A 16,725-nucleotide genomic window follows, 5' to 3' on the forward strand; every position below is an offset into this window, starting at 1 on the left:
TGTGTAGCCTTTATAGACGACTTTTCAAAAAATTAGGCAGATGAAACTGACAACAAACTGAACAGGAAAAATGCATATTTACAAGCACATGAACTGATAATAAATCGAGTCTCATTCGCCAGGACAATCTTCAATTTGTTAAACTTAAAATATCAAGAGGATAACGAATTAATCCCAACAACTCTGATTATGGACGGGCATCAAAGGATGACACAACGAAATATGATAAAGAGAATAAAAGGCAATGAAAAAGAAAAGTGCGTGCAATAGCGAAAAAAAAAGTGAGAAATATTTTTGGAACCCCCCAGGATGAAGACAAATGAATTCAAGAGGAATAACCTGGAGAGATTACGCACTCGCATATTACTATTGGCGCATTTATGGCCTATTGAGTTTGCTGTCCGCCTTCTGTATTGTCCAAAACAATTCTGACGTACATAAACAATATAGACTTTCTATGGATGTCGGGCCTTTACGCCAAAGGGTTGATTTTAAATGTATATAATAATTCTCTTCAAGAGCGTGTGTGGTTTTGATTCATAATGATGCCTTCCATGGGCTATCAGTGATGTGAAATTATATTGCTATTTAATTGAATTACTCAGCTTTGCTTTTATGCATGCAGTCTTGATGTTTAGTTCTATTTATATGCAAGATAAAACTTCGCCGCGACAACTAAGTCTATATTAGATTTTTCGGGTATATCAGATGAGACGCATATGATATTTTGAACGTAAAGTTGAGAAAGGTCAAAAAATTAATTCTATTTGGATTAAAAGGTTGACAACATACACAATTCTGCAAAGTGCTTCAAACTAAACAAAGACAAAATTATGTGACAATTGCAAATCGCGATAGAATGTTTTAATGTTGAAAATTTATAAATACACGACGAGTTTAAATTTCAATAAAATCTTCAAATGGGGAAAACACTGTTAGAAAAATGTGAAAAAGATTTGAATTTCGAGTCAATAAGTGCAACACACTCACGTTATTTCATATATCCTCCCGATGGTCTTTTGTGCAAAGAGTGATGTATTTCCCCATAAACCTCCGCTCGTTGACATCTCAAAAAGCTCGTCTGCTTGCCAAATGATGGACGTAAGTGTTAGAAATCAGAGAGGAATGCGCATACAACTCTACCTGCGTTTTGTACTTTAACTGTGGCATTCGTACCTAAAGATTTCGAAGGTTTTTTGTCTGTTTGTATGAAGTCTAGAGGAAGTCTTTATGAAAAGGGCGGGTAGATCAAGTAGTCAAGCTGCATTTTTTAAGAAGAAGACCCGTCTTTTTAACAAAGGTAGTGGTTAACATCCAATTTCGCTTTTGTTCCGTTTTGTACGTAAATTCCGCAAATGAACCTTCAATATCTTTTTTGTAACCAAGGGCGACACTATAATCTACAATGTTTTTATTAATGTCGTTGAGCCATATCTATAGATATCCATTCATTGAGATAGGATATATTTAAGGAAGTGAATGACGCTTATCATATACTAGAAACACAAGCCTTTATGATACATCAACCTCATTACGTATACTTTCAAACCAAATAAGTCACATATTCCCATAAACCTTAACATTGTGGTGCAACATGTGAACGCGCGTACATTTAAATTTGTTCAGTTTACTGGACATGATGTACGTTGAACTTATTTTACTCTCTGCCTCTGAAGATCTTAATTTCTTCAAGTTGGAATAAAATAACTACTTAATTATACAGCAGAAGTCGTAATCCAAACACTTCTAGTTATATTAGTTAGTTTAATAAATCTGTAGTCAAACTAAAACTTTATTTAAAGATTCATAATGCTCTGCAGCATTAGGAACGAAGGGCTTTTATGCATTTTTAAAACATGATACCTTTCTACACAGCTCTTTTTACAATGTCAGCGGTTTGAGCGTGCGTCCCCTTCAATTACAAAGAGGAACGCAAGAAAGATTCCTTATCAGGAACATTCTTGAATTACTTACAACAAAAAAGTAAAATGAATGGCATGGTTCCGCTGGGGATCGAACCCAGGACCTTCTGCGTGTAAAGCAGACGTGATGACCGCTACACTACGGAACCGATGGATAATAGTACGTTCTCCCTTATCTTCCGGTTGCCCTATGAGCCATCGATGTAAAATAACGAAGCACTAAATGTTTACCTTGTTCAACGTTCATTTATTTCCCGGCAATTTGAACTTATTGTTAAAAGATGTGATATCAATTAATATAACGTCATGGGTGTTGTTCCCCAAATAAAACACGTATATATATATATATATATATATATATATATATATATATATATATATATATATATGATTTAAAAAAAAACACATACACACACTAGACAACATATTGGTATGCTGTTGAACAGTCTGGTATATTTTTGTTCAAGTCTTAGAAGCTTTCAACAGTTAAGATTTGATTTAAACACACTCCAAAGTTCTTTCCTTTATTTCTCATATACTTTATTAATTATTTTAAGAGAAATAACTTGGACAAAATAAGACAAGATAAGAATAACCCTTTGTTACATAGCAAAAAAAAAACTCATTTTCTTCCATTGGTTGGCAGTTATTTAAAAAACATCATATCTGCAATAAATTATCCAGATCATCTTCATTATCATCAATAAGAAATATATTGCTAGATGGTGATTTCACGTCTTTTATCTCACCACAGTTGATATCAGTACCATCAGTGACAGACGTCGATTTTGATTGCTCCTTACTTTTACACATAGACTTTGACATAACAGTACAGGTGCTGACACCTACAGCTTGAGGTGTTCTTATTAAAGGAATGAAACTTGGTTTCTCAGAAGCTACATTTAATCTACTAAAAATGACATCATCCTGTAGTATAGTTGTGTCTACATCAGCTGACGAGGCAATCCTTTTTTTATCTGTCCTTTTATCAAAAATTGACTCAGAATGTATTTCTTTCCCAAATGTCTGTCTACAGACTGCATCACCATTTTGTGACTGCTCGTTCTGATAATACATCTTATCAGAGGCTATTCTCGTATGTAAAGATGGCTGGTTTTTATTACTCCTGCTGTTATCTACAAAATGTCCAAAACCATGGATATCAATTCCTGAAATATTTTCTTTATAATCAACATTATAAGTATCTTCACCATACCCCACATCATCTTGAACTTCACTATAACCATCACCAGAACTGCCTTCATCTCTGGCCACGTCTTGGTCAATGAATTGTGTCCACTTTGACTGTCCAGCTCTGGTCCCTGTGCCACTAAGTCCACTCTCACTGGACACAACATTGGTTGACTTTCTTGTGCACATAAGAGGAGAAGGTTTCGGAAACCTAGCCCAACTGGACATTCGACCATTGTGGTCAGGATTCAGTGTGCCATTCATATGGTCTTGCATATTTAAATGTCTACTATTCTCAACTGTATAAGATTCACTGCCTCTTTCTGAAATTATACCACTCCTGTTAGCTGTACTGGGCTGTGTGTCCGTCAATTCGCTGGGGTAGAATGGGTCTTGTCTTGAATACGACTCCCCTGTATCTGTATACTGGTGCCCTCTTTTGTTACTCTGATAGGGGTGATGTCTGGTATCCTTGTATCTGAAGAAATAGTAAGAAATATAAAATTTGAGAAACAACAGTTTTGTTCTACAGGGCTGTAGTCAGCAATTTGAAAGGGGATGCAGCCAGTTTCTTTTTCAGAAAAAGTAGATGTTTTTTCTGGGTGTAATCCTCTTAGTTGAACCAACTTGACAAAATTTTGATCCAGGGCAAACATTTTCTAGCCAAAAGGGTGCTCATTTTGCATCCCACTCCCATCCTGTCCATGGACCCATTTGCAAATATAGCACAATAAATTTTCTATTATTATTTATTGAAGTCTCTTCTTGCAAATCTGTTGGATGCCTCGTGTGCCACATCGGCACAAAGAGGATAGTTAAATGAAGTGAATAATTTTAATGTTTGCAGACAAATATCAGCACAAAAAACTCACTTCCTCCCCCTCTGCTTTCTATCATAATGTCCTCTAGATGTATGTTTGTACTTCTGCACACTTGTGGTGTAAACAGTGACATCCTCCTCCTCCATGTCGCTTCCTGGTTGTACTTCCTGGTCTTCCTCAGTCACATATTTCCCCCACTTGCTCTCTGCTACACCAGCTGATGAACCTACTTGTAGGTACTGAAATGAGAAGAAAATTTAAGTTAAAACTATGAGCCTCAGTGTAGCACAAACAGACAGAAAGACATATACACACAAGCTAATCGTTGGTCATAATGAGGGTTGGAGACAGAAACTGCTCCCACAGGCAAAAACTTTAAGAAAAATACTAATTGACTGATAATAATTACAGATAAATAACCAGTCCTTTTTTTTACAAAAACCAGCAATTTAATTCCAAAACCTTCTTTCAAAATAATAAAATAAAATGAAGATACTATCACCTACCCTTACATTTATGCTATTATATATTTACAGTTATTCTCTAATCTATATGAATATTGCAATCATTATGAACAAAATTATAATTTAACTCTGAGACCAAATTTTCACTTTTCGTACCTCGGACCCTGTTGAAATGTTTTCATTCCAGTCAACTTCCTCACTGGTGACCTGGGCAGCTGACGTCCAGTTCTCTTGGTCAGCAGTGTCCACCTGGCTTCTCATCATGTTTAACTTTTGGACATGTTTCCTGCAGTCAGCTCCTGACCCTTCCCCAAACACCTGGGATAAGAACATGAAAATTGTGTGTGGTGACCGTGAGTACAAAATGAGTTGATGAAATACAATTGGGGTTGGGGGGGGGGGGGGGGGGAATGAAATTCAAATTCCAAATTGAGTATTCATGCCTAGCTCTTTTACACATTATGTGACAAATTCTAAGTTCTTATGACATAATTTTGAGGGTGAAAATTAAATGGGGCAGTTTTTGACTGATCATTTTTGAAAGTGGCGTCTGAAAAAAGACTAATTAACATGGTGTGACTGAGACTTGAATAACTTTTGATCTAACTGAGATAGATTAAAACTTTGAAAGGTTTATTTATACTCATAATAGTAAGTATCTGTGTTTTAATTTTCAAGTCTCTAGCTTAACTAGAAAACAAGTATATGTTGATTTTTTTTTCAAGAAAGAGATGTACATGTAGGTCAGACGTTTGCAGTTTATCCTGCTTACAAGTACCTTAATAACTGATTGCTTTTGACCACATAATTTGCACGCCCACTTATTGATTTTCTTCACTTGGTGAACTTGAAACATCCGGCAGGAAAAGCACTGCAGTACGTGGAAAACTTGCGGCATTTTTGTAATATAACACCTTGACGCGCCTTTCAATAGAACTGATGAACTATAGAGGGCGCATTTCAAGACATGCTCCTAAGTTAAAAGATGCTAATCTTATGTCTCATTTTACTTTATTATCTACCACACAAATCATTTTTGTTGACACATGCAAACGGGTTTATAAAAATGAGAAATACTTTACTTTGTTGCATTTTATTATTTTATTTTTTCTAGTAATTTGTCTTTACTTCCTTTTCCCAACGGCGCCATCTAGTAGTCACATGTTACGACTGTGTGAACGAGAACGCATGACAGGAGAGCTGGATTTTAAAAGTTGGTACGTCACATATGTTCCCAGTTTTGTAATTAGCATGAAAAACTTTAAAGCCGCCAATCCAACATTCGGCTTTGGGTAATGCTACATAGCACGCTGAAATGTAGTGACAGTATTTTGGACGTAATTGTTTGCATATATTTTGACACTTGTAAATCTTATTTTGATTTTGATTTTTGTTTGGTTCTTCACTTTTTGGTGACAGTCTCTCTCTCTCTCTATCTCTCTCCCTCTCACCACTTAGTGACTTATATGTACGTCTATTTTCATTTTAGATTTAAACGCTTGAAGTCACATTAATGATTAAGACTCCAGTTCGATAACTGATCTGTGTGAGTGGAGACCAACCTCACAGTAATAACTTGTTGGGAGTTACTTTAAATTGGTAGGTTAGTCCACCTGTTTACTGTTTACTAATAGACTATGCATTTTACATTTGATTTTTCAAATGTGTGATAACAAATCTTTGGTTAACAATGGGTATTTTCATCAAAACACGTATGTACCAGTAGCTATGATAGAAGAAATTTGAAAAAAATAAACGCTCAATATTTTGTTGGTATGATTGTGTTTGTTTGTTTTTTATGTACAGACACAGATGTGTCTGTACATATAGCCATCATCTGCGTCTGTCGTCGCCGTCGCCGTCGCCGTCGCCGTCGTCGTCGTCGCCGTGCACTTTTACCGATAACACAATAAGTGGAAAACCATTTTACCTTTTGACTTGAAACTTGCAGAACTGATGAATATTCATAATACGCAGGTCAAGTTCGAAAATCAGCATGATCAGGTCACTTTTAGGGAATTTATGCAGTTTTTTCACTTTTTTCAGCATATATGCAGCACCGATAACACGATAAGTGGAAAACCATTTAACCTTTTGACTTGAAACTTACAGAACTGATGAATATTCAAATTACGCAGGTCAAGTTCGAAAATCAGCATGATCGGGTCACTTTTAGGGAATTTATGCTGTTTTTTCACTTTTTTCAGCATATATGCAGCACCGATAACACGATAAGTGGAAAACCATTTTACCTTTTGACTTGAAACTTACAAAACTGATGAATATTCATAATACGCAGGTCAAGTTCGAAAATCAGCATGATCGGGTCACTTTTAGGGAATTTATGCTGTTTTTTCACTTTTTTCAGCATATATGCAGCACCGATAACACGATAAGTGGAAAACCATTTTACCTTTTGACTTGAAACTTACAGAACTGATGAATATTCATAATACGCAGGTCAAGTTCGAAAATCAGCATGATTGGGCCATTTTTAGGGAATTTATGCTGTTTTTTCACTATTTTCAATATAAATGCAACACTGATAACACAATATAAGAAAAACGGATTGGCCAATTGTAATTATACTCACAGGAGTGGTCAATCTTACTAAAACGCAGGTTGAGTTCAAAAATCAGCATAATCGGGCCATTATTTTAGAAGTTATACTGTTTTTTCACATTTCCTCAGATTCAATTATTAGGCATGTTAACAGTCTCATTATTTAACTAATAAGATGCCTAAAAGTGTTTGTTTGATATTTCCTGCATCTTTACAACATTGTTAGTTGATTATGTAAAAAACATGGTAAACTTGTTATCATGTATTGTGTAATAAAGTGTCAAAAATGGAAATAAACTCATATCATTGCAGTTTGTCAGATTCAATCATCCACTATGTTCAGAATCTCAGAATGGAGGAAATTGGACATTTAACACTGTTCTATTGATACTTTTCCCATCTCATAAATTTTCTTAGTTGGTCATATAAAAATGGCAGTAGAATGTTTATTTTGTTTTATGTTAAAAAAGTGTTCAGAACAGTGCTGTCTTGTTTACATTTTGGCATTTTCAAGGTGTGACTTTGAAGTTCCATGGGCCTGAAGACCTTTGCTAGTCACATTTTCTGAATATCTGTGATACAAATATTTTATAATTAAAAATTGATGGTCATTAAGCTGTTAAACATTATGTAATATTGCATCAAAATTTGAAGAAACCCCTATTTTGGGCACTGCTTCCATGATGACCATTTAAGGAAAATCATGTCACTTACTGTTCTCAAACTTACAGGAAAGAAACAAGGGATTAAAATACAGCTTCAGTAGGCAATGCAGTCTGTTTGGGTTTTTTTTTTTTTTTTTTTTTTTTTTTTTTTTTTTTTTTTTTTTTTTTGGCAGTTAAACAGTTTTTTGTGAAAATTTAATTTTTTACATATTGGCATTTTCAAGGTGTGACTTTAAAGTTCCATGATCCTGAAGACTTTTGCTTGTCACATTTTCTGAATGTTCATGTTACTAATATTTTATTAATAACATTTGATTGTCATTATGCTGTTAAACATTATGTAATGTTGCATCAAAATTTGAAGAAACCCCTATTTTGTGCACTGCTCCTATGATGACCATTTAAGGGAAATCGTGTCACTTACTGTTCTCAAACTTACAGGAAAGAAACATGGGTCTAACATACAGCTTCAATAGGCAACGCAGTCTGTTTGGTAAATTTTTCTGGCAATTTAACATTTTTTTGTGAAAATTTAATTTTTCACTTATTTGCATCTTTATTTTCTGTTTTTTTGTCTGTACATTTGACAGCTTTGCTGCCTTGTTTTTTTTTTTTTTCCAGAGTGAGACATAGCAATGGCACAATACGATGTTCCTGATGAGAGCGACCTCATGGAGTGTCCTTACGACCCCGTCCACATGATACGGGCCAAGAGGTTCCCCTATCACCTGATGAAATGTCGCAAGGTCAGTGCATGAGCATTAAGGTCCCTTTTCTCGCTCTCTGGATATTTTGGAGCATTCGTTGCACGTGTGGAGATCGAAACCATTTAATGGCAAAGGACAGTAATGTCAGATGTAGATTCAAGGGCTTTGGGGGTGGGGGTAAAGGTATCACAATTTTGCCTCCTTTCCCCATCCACCTCCCCCCATTCCACCCCCCCTCCCCCTGCCCTGCTTGGACGCTTGGATCAGACAATGTGTTTTGTATATACAGTTGTGCTTGAAAGATAAGATTCATGTAATAACACTGGGTGAGTGACTTGAAACTAATTTTAGAGAGAGGGGATAGTTATTGAGCAAGAAGTTTTAGACAATCTTGTAGTCCTTGTCTTACAGAACTATGCTGGAAAAGACATGAAGACGTGTCCTTTCAATGCCAGACATGTTGTGCCGGGACCAGAGCTGAGGTATCACATTTCACGCTGTCCAGATAAAGCCATGCTACAGCAGGATGTGAAGAATGGTAATCTTGGGATTGACACTAGTACTATTTTTGGAATTGTGTCCAATTTTGTTTTTCAGTTTTGTATGAACTTTATGAAATTTGATCCAACATTTCAAGAATTAATAACAACTACTGTGTCTTTCTCAGAAGAACATGATCAACAAATGATAAGGTCAGAATTACCATGTCAGTGTGAAGATGAGTGCGCATGCACACACACACAAAAAATTTAGATTGAAAAAAATGTAAAAAGATGGAGAAGATATTTTTAGTAAGGGAGGCTTGAGAGTAGAATATAACCTACACTTGAATTACAGCCATGGAAAAAGAAGAAGACGAGGGTGCATATTTCAAAGGAAACACCTCCGTACCCACATATTTCCCAGAGTGGGACCGACCTGAGCCTACGGAAGACTGGGATGCAGAGACTCCTGGGATACCTAGAATAGGCGTGGACCCTAAGGAGCTGAACAACCCCACTAGAACTTATATCAAGGACTTGGTGGGGTGAGCACTAAATGGCATCTGCTGAGAAATTGACACTCTGAGTTGAATAAAACCGTAATGACATACTTATGACATTCGTAATGTCTTAGTCCGACTGTCTGTATTTTGTTCACTGTCTGCCTCTGTGTCGTCTGACTAGTGCAGTGTCTGTCCAGTTTTGATTATCGTTGTTTAATAGTACCTATCTTTCTCTCTCTCTCTCTTTCTCTTTCTCTCTCTCTCTCTCATTATTAGATAAGTATAAAATATAAATTTAGAATAACTTTATAAAAACGTAAGTGACAGAGGATTGTCTTCATTTTGTTTCCTATCAGAATGACTCCTGCAGAGAAGAAGAGACACAAGAACAGACTTCAGAGAAGAGCACAAAGAATACAACAGGGGCTGTAAGTTAGATTTAACTGACTGAATATTGTTTGTAAGCACCTTGCCGGGGACTGTGATGAATTCATAAGTGTCAGATATAAGTTTGGAATATTTAAGCAATTTTTATTACACTACTACTAATACAGTGTACAAATGATTTTTGAGGAATGGCTGTGTGTGTGCCTGCTTATATTAATTTTCTTAAGTTGATAAATAAAATAAACTTAAATATTTAATAATTGTATCTAGCCAAGATTTGAATCAGGATTGTATATACCCAGTATTTATAATATATGCAGTGAAGTGAATTGCGTGTCTGAATGCAAGACTTGTTATGTGCGAGTTTTCTTTTAAAGGGTTAATCCTACACACCTGTCTTCTATTACCCATTCAAGGAAATAGCTATGGCAGGGTGGGTGCTGGTTTGAAGGTATCAGTTAGATTCATTATTAGCAATAGGTTAAAGGTACACTCCATGAGATTTACCTGCCAGTGTGGATTTTCCCGGGAAAATTAGCAATTTTCTCATACAGCCACCATTTTCCTATAAGCTCCAATGGAAATATGTACATCAGGTAAGCTCTGGGAAAAAATGTTTAAGGAGTTGAGTCATTTTTAAGGTGTATGTAAGATTTTGTAAGAAGCTGTGGATGGCACAAAAAAAAAAGGCATTTTGGGGATTTGTAGGTGTACATTTATGCTTTTAAAACTCTACCCTCAGTCCACCAGATGCCTCGGATGAAGAAGAGAATGAAGAGAAGCCTGGATCCCAACCAGAGTCCCAGCCACGTGAGGACAGTCCCAGTGGGCAGCTCCGGCTGCCCAAACAGGCCGCACAGACCCTGCAGATGGCCCAGCAGAGCAGGGCAGCGGTCAAGCAGCAAGGACCGTCCAGTGTGTTTGCTTACTCTCTCAGTCAGGCTGGTCTAGGGAGAGGAGTTGGTAGAGGACTGGGGAATGGTGAGTGTATAATAATAGTAATGATATTAATAATAATAATAATGACAATAATAATAATAAAAATGAACTAATAACGATAATAATAAAAGGGTTTATTGTGCTCTGCAATATGTACAACACGTATTGAATGTATTGCCTGCTGTTTTTGGCGTTTCCTTTAACATTTCTACCTAAAAATGACATGGCAATTTATACTGCATATACTACAGTAATATGTTTATTAGTCAAAATTCTGAATAGAAAATAATGCATATCTTCGAACATTAAACCATGTAATGTGCAAAAAAAGGTTTTGGTTATACCGAGATGCTGTTGGGGTATAATCCTGATAAAAATGTAACTGTAGCAAAACCAGAAATCGTTAAGTACTGTTCAAATTGATTAGTGAACTTTAGGTCTTTTGATAAAGAAAAATTATGCAAATTATCTCCACAGGTCAGATTGGTGCTAACGGAACGGTGCCCCCAGGGTTCTCTGCACTAAATGGCGTCCTGTCCCACAGCGAGAATGCACAGATGCTTGCCAACCTAGCTCGCGGGCGAGGTATCGCTAGGGGGATAGCTCGTGGCAGTCCACCTTCTATGTCTCCTACTCGACCAGGTGGGGAGACTGGGAGAAATTTTAATTTAAAACAGAAAAATTAAAATGCTATTTTACTTTAGATAATAAAGTGATGTATACTGATTTTGATTTATTTATTTTTTAATTATATATTTCCTTTGTTCACATTGCTCAGGGTATAGTAGGTTCGTTCGAATTTGTTATAGTGAATATTTTCACTCGTGAGTGAGCTTTATTTGAACTGTACTTTTCTGTTCCAGGTTCAACACCCCCAGGTGGAGCCCCAGTTTTCCAGGTGGGCAGAGGCCGTGGTATTTTGACCACTGGTCAGCCAGGTGAGAACTGGAGCATTCACACCTCAACCCCCCACCCCCCGCTCCCCACCTCCACATATGATAATATGCCATTTATCCCAGGAGAATTTGTCAAACACACATCCACCCCCATGCATATAACAAAATTCCATTCATCCTGGGAAAATTTGTCAAGCACGAGTTTTTCAAAGGAAGAACTTGCACTGTACTAAATAAGAATTAATGTAAATACTCCAGGCTCTCCATCCTTTGTGGTGCCGAACATAAGCCAGTTACAACAGCAACAGAATGTGGGTCAAGGTGACCAAGTTCACGGTCAGGGTGATGAGGCTCTAGGTCAAAATGATGTGAGTCAAGGTCAGGTGCCCCAGGATGGAGATGAAAAAGAAGAAACGGAAACAGCTGAGGTGCAGAGGGTGAAGGCCATCAGGAAAATCCAGAAGAAGCTGAGACAGGTATGCCAAGAATGTGGACTCAGTACTGATGATGCTTACTATTTAAAAAAAGTGGAAGAATATTTAGTAAGATGATGCACTCAGTGATTTTTTTTTTCTGATTTTCAACCTCTTATTTTTTTAATTTACTAATAGATAGCAGACTTGGAGGCTGAAGGCAAAGAATTGGATGAAGCTCAGGTAGGTTTTACTTCACCACCTATTTATTTATTTATTTATTTATTTATTTTTGCTTCATGCAACTGGATGAAGCTCAGGTAGGTTTTACTTTACCACATATTCATTTATTTATTTATTTATTTATTTTTGCTTCATGAAACCTATGTACTGTATGTTAAGCTGAACATCTTTTATCTTATGTTTTATACATTTATTATTATTTTTTTTAATAAAAAAAGGCTTGTACTTCTAGTGAGATAAATTGATTATTATTATGTTGATATTGGAGTCTTTGGAGATTCTCAGATTAAACTGAATGCTGCTGTTGATTTGTCTTTTAGATGGAAAAAGTCTCTAAGAAAGTGGAACTGGAAAATGAATTACAAAAACTCCAGTAAGTAGTAAGACATTTGGGATAAATTTTGCTTTATTACACATGAGCACAGCTACATGTAAGTAGTACTGCAAAGGCATTTAATACATTTAAAAGGGTAATCAGTATACTGTTATAGACTTTTTATCTGTATGGAGATTTATACAGACTCAAGTTTTAAGCTTTTGGTGATAATTCCTAATCTCATTTTGAGTCATCTTGATAATTTAAAAAATTTTGAAGTTTATGCATATTGACAGCATATAGAGCTAGATAATGTTCTGTTCTCTTGTTTCTGTTTTCAATGTGTCATTGATTTTAATACACATGAAGTGAAAACTTAAAAAAAAAGTCATCTGTATATTCATGTTATTAGGCTTACACCATGGAATGGTTTTAGCATTAGCACTGGGTATTTTGTATTTGATAGGATGCAGTAGTGCCTCTGGTCTGTTGGATGAGTGCTGTGGAAACAGAGAAAGGTCGACAAATGATACGGCATACAAAAAACTAGAAAAGATGTGACACATGTCCAGTTATGTTCAGATTATTGTCTTATGTTATTTCCTTATTGTATAATTTGTCTTAAGAACTTGATAAGTTTTTCAGGTAGTAGTTAGATGTAGGTGTAAGAGAAGTAGAGGCATGAACCTCACAGAAAGGATGGTGCAAATAATATTTAATATTTTATACTGATACACACTACATAAATGTTCATATGAAGATAACATTTTTTTAACCTAAGCTATTATGTTTTCTTACAACCAAAACAATTATAGATAATGGATGACTTAAAGTTTTCACTTTAATTGTACCACCAGCGTTAGCGCTGGCGGTACACATGGTTTCGGTCCCATCCGGATCGTTCCGCCGGCTCCGTTGGCTCCGCCGGACGGCTACCGTTACCGCTTCTCCTCCTAGACGGTAAGGGCCCCCGTACCCATCTCATGGATTTAGGTCACCTATAATCTCAACTCGTTCCACGTAAAATTTGGGCTTTGTCGGTATTGGGGTCTGGGTGTGGCACTCATTGCAATGCACCCTTGTCTAAAAATGGCAAAATTAAATGCTAATTATCTACCCTACGGAAGGAGTTATGGGAAAAATTTCTATAGACGGCTTTCCAAGATTCATATGTGTAGATTTCAAATATACCCTTGGATTTGACCTTTGACCTCTACTTCAAGGTCAAATGGGCCAAAATTTTCAAAAAAATGAAATTTTTTACGAAAAAAATTTTTTTTTCCCTGTTATTCAGACACCACACAGACTTAACCAATAATATTATTGGAAAGTGTTACCCTTCAGGTCATCTTTCATCTCCATGAATTTGGGGTCAATCGGTGCATTTTCACGGGAGTAGCGGCCATAAGATACCGAAACTGAAAACTGTCTCTAATTCGGGAACCGTTAAAGCTAGAGACCCATTCTTTTTTACATTTTGTAGAGCATGTAAAGCCCAACACTGGAGGTGGTCTCGGTTTTTTTGTATTCCATACGGTTTTCGAGTTACGCTGTATCAAAAAGTACATATTGGTGGTAAAAGCAAAATGTGCAGTACGGTAATGGATAATAAATTTTGAACTCTGGAAAAATAAAACATAAGGCTTGGCAAAGCAGACAACTTGTGTTCAAAAATGACATTATTTCATCAAATTTGAACTTCTGAAACTTCAGAGCACCTCTTATTTCAAGAATTTTGACCAAAATGACATTTTCTTTATTTTAATTAATTTTTTCTGTACGAAATTTAAGGCACATTATGGTAACTCCAAAATTATAACATCTAGTCCCTTATATCTCCAAAACTGGCAGAGATAGGTCCATAGTTACTATTGAACTTGAATAGGAAGTCATATACTGGCAATCTTACTATGACCTTGAAATTGACCTTTGACCTACTTTTCACCATGAACTGAACTTTGCAAATTTTTCTTCCCTTTTATCTCCAAAACTGGCAGAGATAGGTCCATAGTTACTATTGAACTTGAATAGGAAGTCATATACTGGCAATCTAAATGTGACATTAAAATTGACCTTTGACCTACTTTTCACCATGAACTGAATTTTGCAAATTTTGCTTTCCTTTTATCTCCAAAACTGGCTGAGATAGGTCCGTAGTTACTACTGAACTTGAATAGGAAGTCATATACTGGCAATCTAAATGTGACCTTAAAATTGACCTTTGACCTACTTTTCACCATAAACTGAACTTTGCAAAATTTGCTTCCCTTTTATCTCCAAAACTGGCAGAGATAGGTCCATAGTTACTATTGAACTTGAATAGGAAGTCATATACTGGCAATCTAAATGTGACCTTAAAATTGACCTTTGACCTACTTTTCACCATGAACTGAACTTTGCAAATTTTTCTTCCCTTTTATCTCCAAAACTGGCAGAGATAGGTCCATAGTTACTATTGAAGTTGAATAGGAAGTCATATACTGGCAATCTAAATGTGACCTTAAAATTGACCTTTGACCTACTTTACACCATGAACTGAATTTTGCAAATTTTGCTTTCCTTTTATCTCCAAAACTGGCTGAGATAGGTCCATAGTTACTATTGAACTTGAATAGGAAGTCATATACTGGCATTATAAATGTGACATTAAAATTGACCTTTGTCCTACTTTTCACCATAAACTGAACTTTGCAAATTTTGCTTCCCTTTTATCTCCAAAACTGGCAGAGATAGGTCCATAGTTACTATTGAACTTGAATAGAAAGTCATATACTGGCAATCTAAATGTGACCTTGAAATTGACCTTTGACCTACTTTTCACCATGAACTGAATTTTGCTTCCCTTTTATCTCCAAAACTGGCTGAGATAGGTCCATAGTTACTATTGAAGTTGAATAGGAAGTCCTATACTGGCAATCTAAGTGTGACCTTGAAATTGACCTTTGACCTACTTTTTATCATGAACTGAACTCTGCTAATTTCTTTCTCTTTTAACTTCAAACTTGACAGAGATAGGTCCATAGTTACTCTTGAACTTGAATAGGAAGTCATATACTGGCAATTTACTGTGACCTTGAAATTGACCCTTGACCTACCTTACGAAGAACTTAAATTTGATTGTACCATATATATTTTTTGCAATAGTTAAAAAATTCTTGTTGATTGCATTTTTACAGCTTGTCAAGCAAAAGACTGGTGGCTGTGTCCCTTATTTTGTGTATGTGGGAGTCTATACGAATGCGTTTGCTCCAGCTGGTGGTACAATATTTGGAGGCGGTATCGCCTCTCTGATCCTCTAGTTTTGATATATGATCTTTTAATCAAGATTTAAAAAAAAAATTTCGAAAAATGATGAAAATGATGTTAAAAAGTGGGACAGTTATCTTTTCATTTTAATTTTGTTGAATGTTTCATTTGAGAATTTTCGTTTCTCTTTGTTCGTAACACCATTATATTGTGCCTTTTTTTTTTTTCTCCAATAAAAATCTTTCAAGTTACATTTGTCACACAATGATTGGATCTTTGGAGTCGGATATACAGAGTGCATCAAATGCCCTTTATTATTATTTTTACATAATTACATTCAGTTTTAATCTCAAAATAAGTTTTTAACCACAACTGTAGTTGAAATGATGTTTTAGACTACTTGCTCTTTGTCATGTTTTATGTACAACAAAGTGCCAACAACAAACAATAAATGTCTAATATATTTTAGTAAACTGTGGACATCTTGTTTTACTTCCTGCAAAAACTTTATTTAAACAGTTAACTGATCTGAACAACTTGTGTATGATTTCTAACAAATTAAAAACGAGTAGGATGTTTTGGTCTAGAAGTGGATGTAACGGAAACGATGTACAATTATGGAATAAAACCGAAAAAGAATTTGCCGCGAGCCGGGATTGAACCAGCGACCTTCAGATCTCTGTACAATCTTGTGCTACACAAGCCGGCTTCAGTCTGACGCTCTCCCAACTGAGCTATCGCGGCTGCTGCAAACAAATGGTCTAAAGGTATAATAAGTACAAAAAGGCATAAGGTATGTTCAATTTACGTTATTGTACATTCTAATTTAGTCAGGAGTATAGTTTATATTGAATAATATTCGAATTTACTCTAAATGGTATAGTATTTTGTATACAGACCGCAAATCTCCCTTCTTAAATCAACAGCAGCCTCGTTTTCGAAACCAACATGTAGGTTACGCCATGATC

The 16,725-nt window shown here is 35.9% G+C and overlaps 2 protein-coding genes and 2 non-coding genes across 7 annotated transcripts; 1 reads left to right on the forward strand and 3 right to left on the reverse strand.

Moving 5' to 3' along the window:
• Positions 1 to 1,998: 1,998 nt before the first annotated feature.
• Trnav-uac (transfer RNA valine (anticodon UAC)) lies at positions 1,999 to 2,071 on the reverse strand. Its single transcript has one exon. It is a non-coding gene; the product is annotated as a tRNA-Val (tRNA).
• A 364-nt stretch (positions 2,072 to 2,435) lies between these two features.
• Positions 2,436 to 5,362, reverse strand: LOC106158770 (uncharacterized). The gene is made up of 4 exons (XM_013534871.2): positions 5,177 to 5,362; positions 4,555 to 4,716; positions 3,986 to 4,173; positions 2,436 to 3,591 (listed from the first exon to the last, which is right to left on the reverse strand). Exons 1-4 carry the CDS (start codon positions 5,294 to 5,296, stop codon positions 2,583 to 2,585), a joined length of 1,479 nt encoding a protein of 492 aa, XP_013390325.2. The 5' UTR covers positions 5,297 to 5,362; the 3' UTR covers positions 2,436 to 2,582.
• Positions 5,363 to 5,512: 150 nt separating this feature from the next.
• LOC106158771 (uncharacterized) lies at positions 5,513 to 16,230 on the forward strand. 4 transcript variants are annotated; one of them, XM_087018936.1, is made up of 13 exons: positions 5,513 to 5,615; positions 5,888 to 6,001; positions 8,247 to 8,371; positions 8,744 to 8,870; positions 9,170 to 9,359; positions 9,674 to 9,745; positions 10,447 to 10,685; positions 11,121 to 11,285; positions 11,507 to 11,581; positions 11,798 to 12,015; positions 12,151 to 12,195; positions 12,516 to 12,568; positions 12,978 to 16,230. In XM_087018936.1, the coding sequence occupies exons 3-13, from the start codon at positions 8,261 to 8,263 to the stop codon at positions 12,985 to 12,987; spliced, it is 1,305 nt and encodes a 434-aa protein (XP_086875062.1). In that variant the 5' UTR covers positions 5,513 to 5,615; positions 5,888 to 6,001; positions 8,247 to 8,260; the 3' UTR covers positions 12,988 to 16,230. The 4 variants fall into 4 exon arrangements, with proteins under 4 accessions (XP_086875062.1, XP_086875061.1, XP_086875064.1 ...); XM_087018935.1 differs by having other exon boundaries at positions 5,888 to 5,997; XM_087018938.1 differs by having other exon boundaries at positions 5,537 to 5,611.
• A 168-nt stretch (positions 16,231 to 16,398) lies between these two features.
• Trnaf-gaa (transfer RNA phenylalanine (anticodon GAA)) lies at positions 16,399 to 16,501 on the reverse strand. The gene is made up of 2 exons: positions 16,465 to 16,501; positions 16,399 to 16,434 (listed from the first exon to the last, which is right to left on the reverse strand). It is a non-coding gene; the product is annotated as a tRNA-Phe (tRNA).
• Between the last annotated feature and the right edge of the window lie 224 nt (positions 16,502 to 16,725).

The sequence above is a fragment of the Lingula anatina genome, chromosome 8 (genome assembly GCF_051362555.1).
Source record: "Lingula anatina isolate TDL-2025a chromosome 8, LinAna3.0, whole genome shotgun sequence".
Classification (NCBI taxonomy): Eukaryota; Metazoa; Brachiopoda; class Lingulata; order Lingulida; family Lingulidae; genus Lingula; species Lingula anatina.

Excerpts from the sequence above, each read along its gene's own strand:
- LOC106158770 (XM_013534871.2), bottom strand. The coding sequence starts at position 5,296 with ATGCCGCAAGTTTTCCACGTACTGCAGTGCTTTTCCTGCCGGATGTTT. Across the intron at positions 4,717-5,176 it reads AAAAGCAATCAGTTATTAAG|GTGTTTGGGGAAGGGTCAGG; the intron begins GTACTTGTAAGC and ends TTCTTATCCCAG. Across the intron at positions 3,592-3,985 it reads AGAAAGCAGAGGGGGAGGAA|ATACAAGGATACCAGACATC; the intron begins GTGAGTTTTTTG and ends CTATTTCTTCAG.
- LOC106158771 (XM_087018936.1), top strand. The coding sequence starts at position 8,261 with ATGGCACAATACGATGTTCCTGATGAGAGCGACCTCATGGAGTGTCCT. Across the intron at positions 8,871-9,169 it reads ACAGCAGGATGTGAAGAATG|CCATGGAAAAAGAAGAAGAC; the intron begins GTAATCTTGGGA and ends CTTGAATTACAG. Across the intron at positions 12,196-12,515 it reads AAGAATTGGATGAAGCTCAG|ATGGAAAAAGTCTCTAAGAA; the intron begins GTAGGTTTTACT and ends TTTGTCTTTTAG.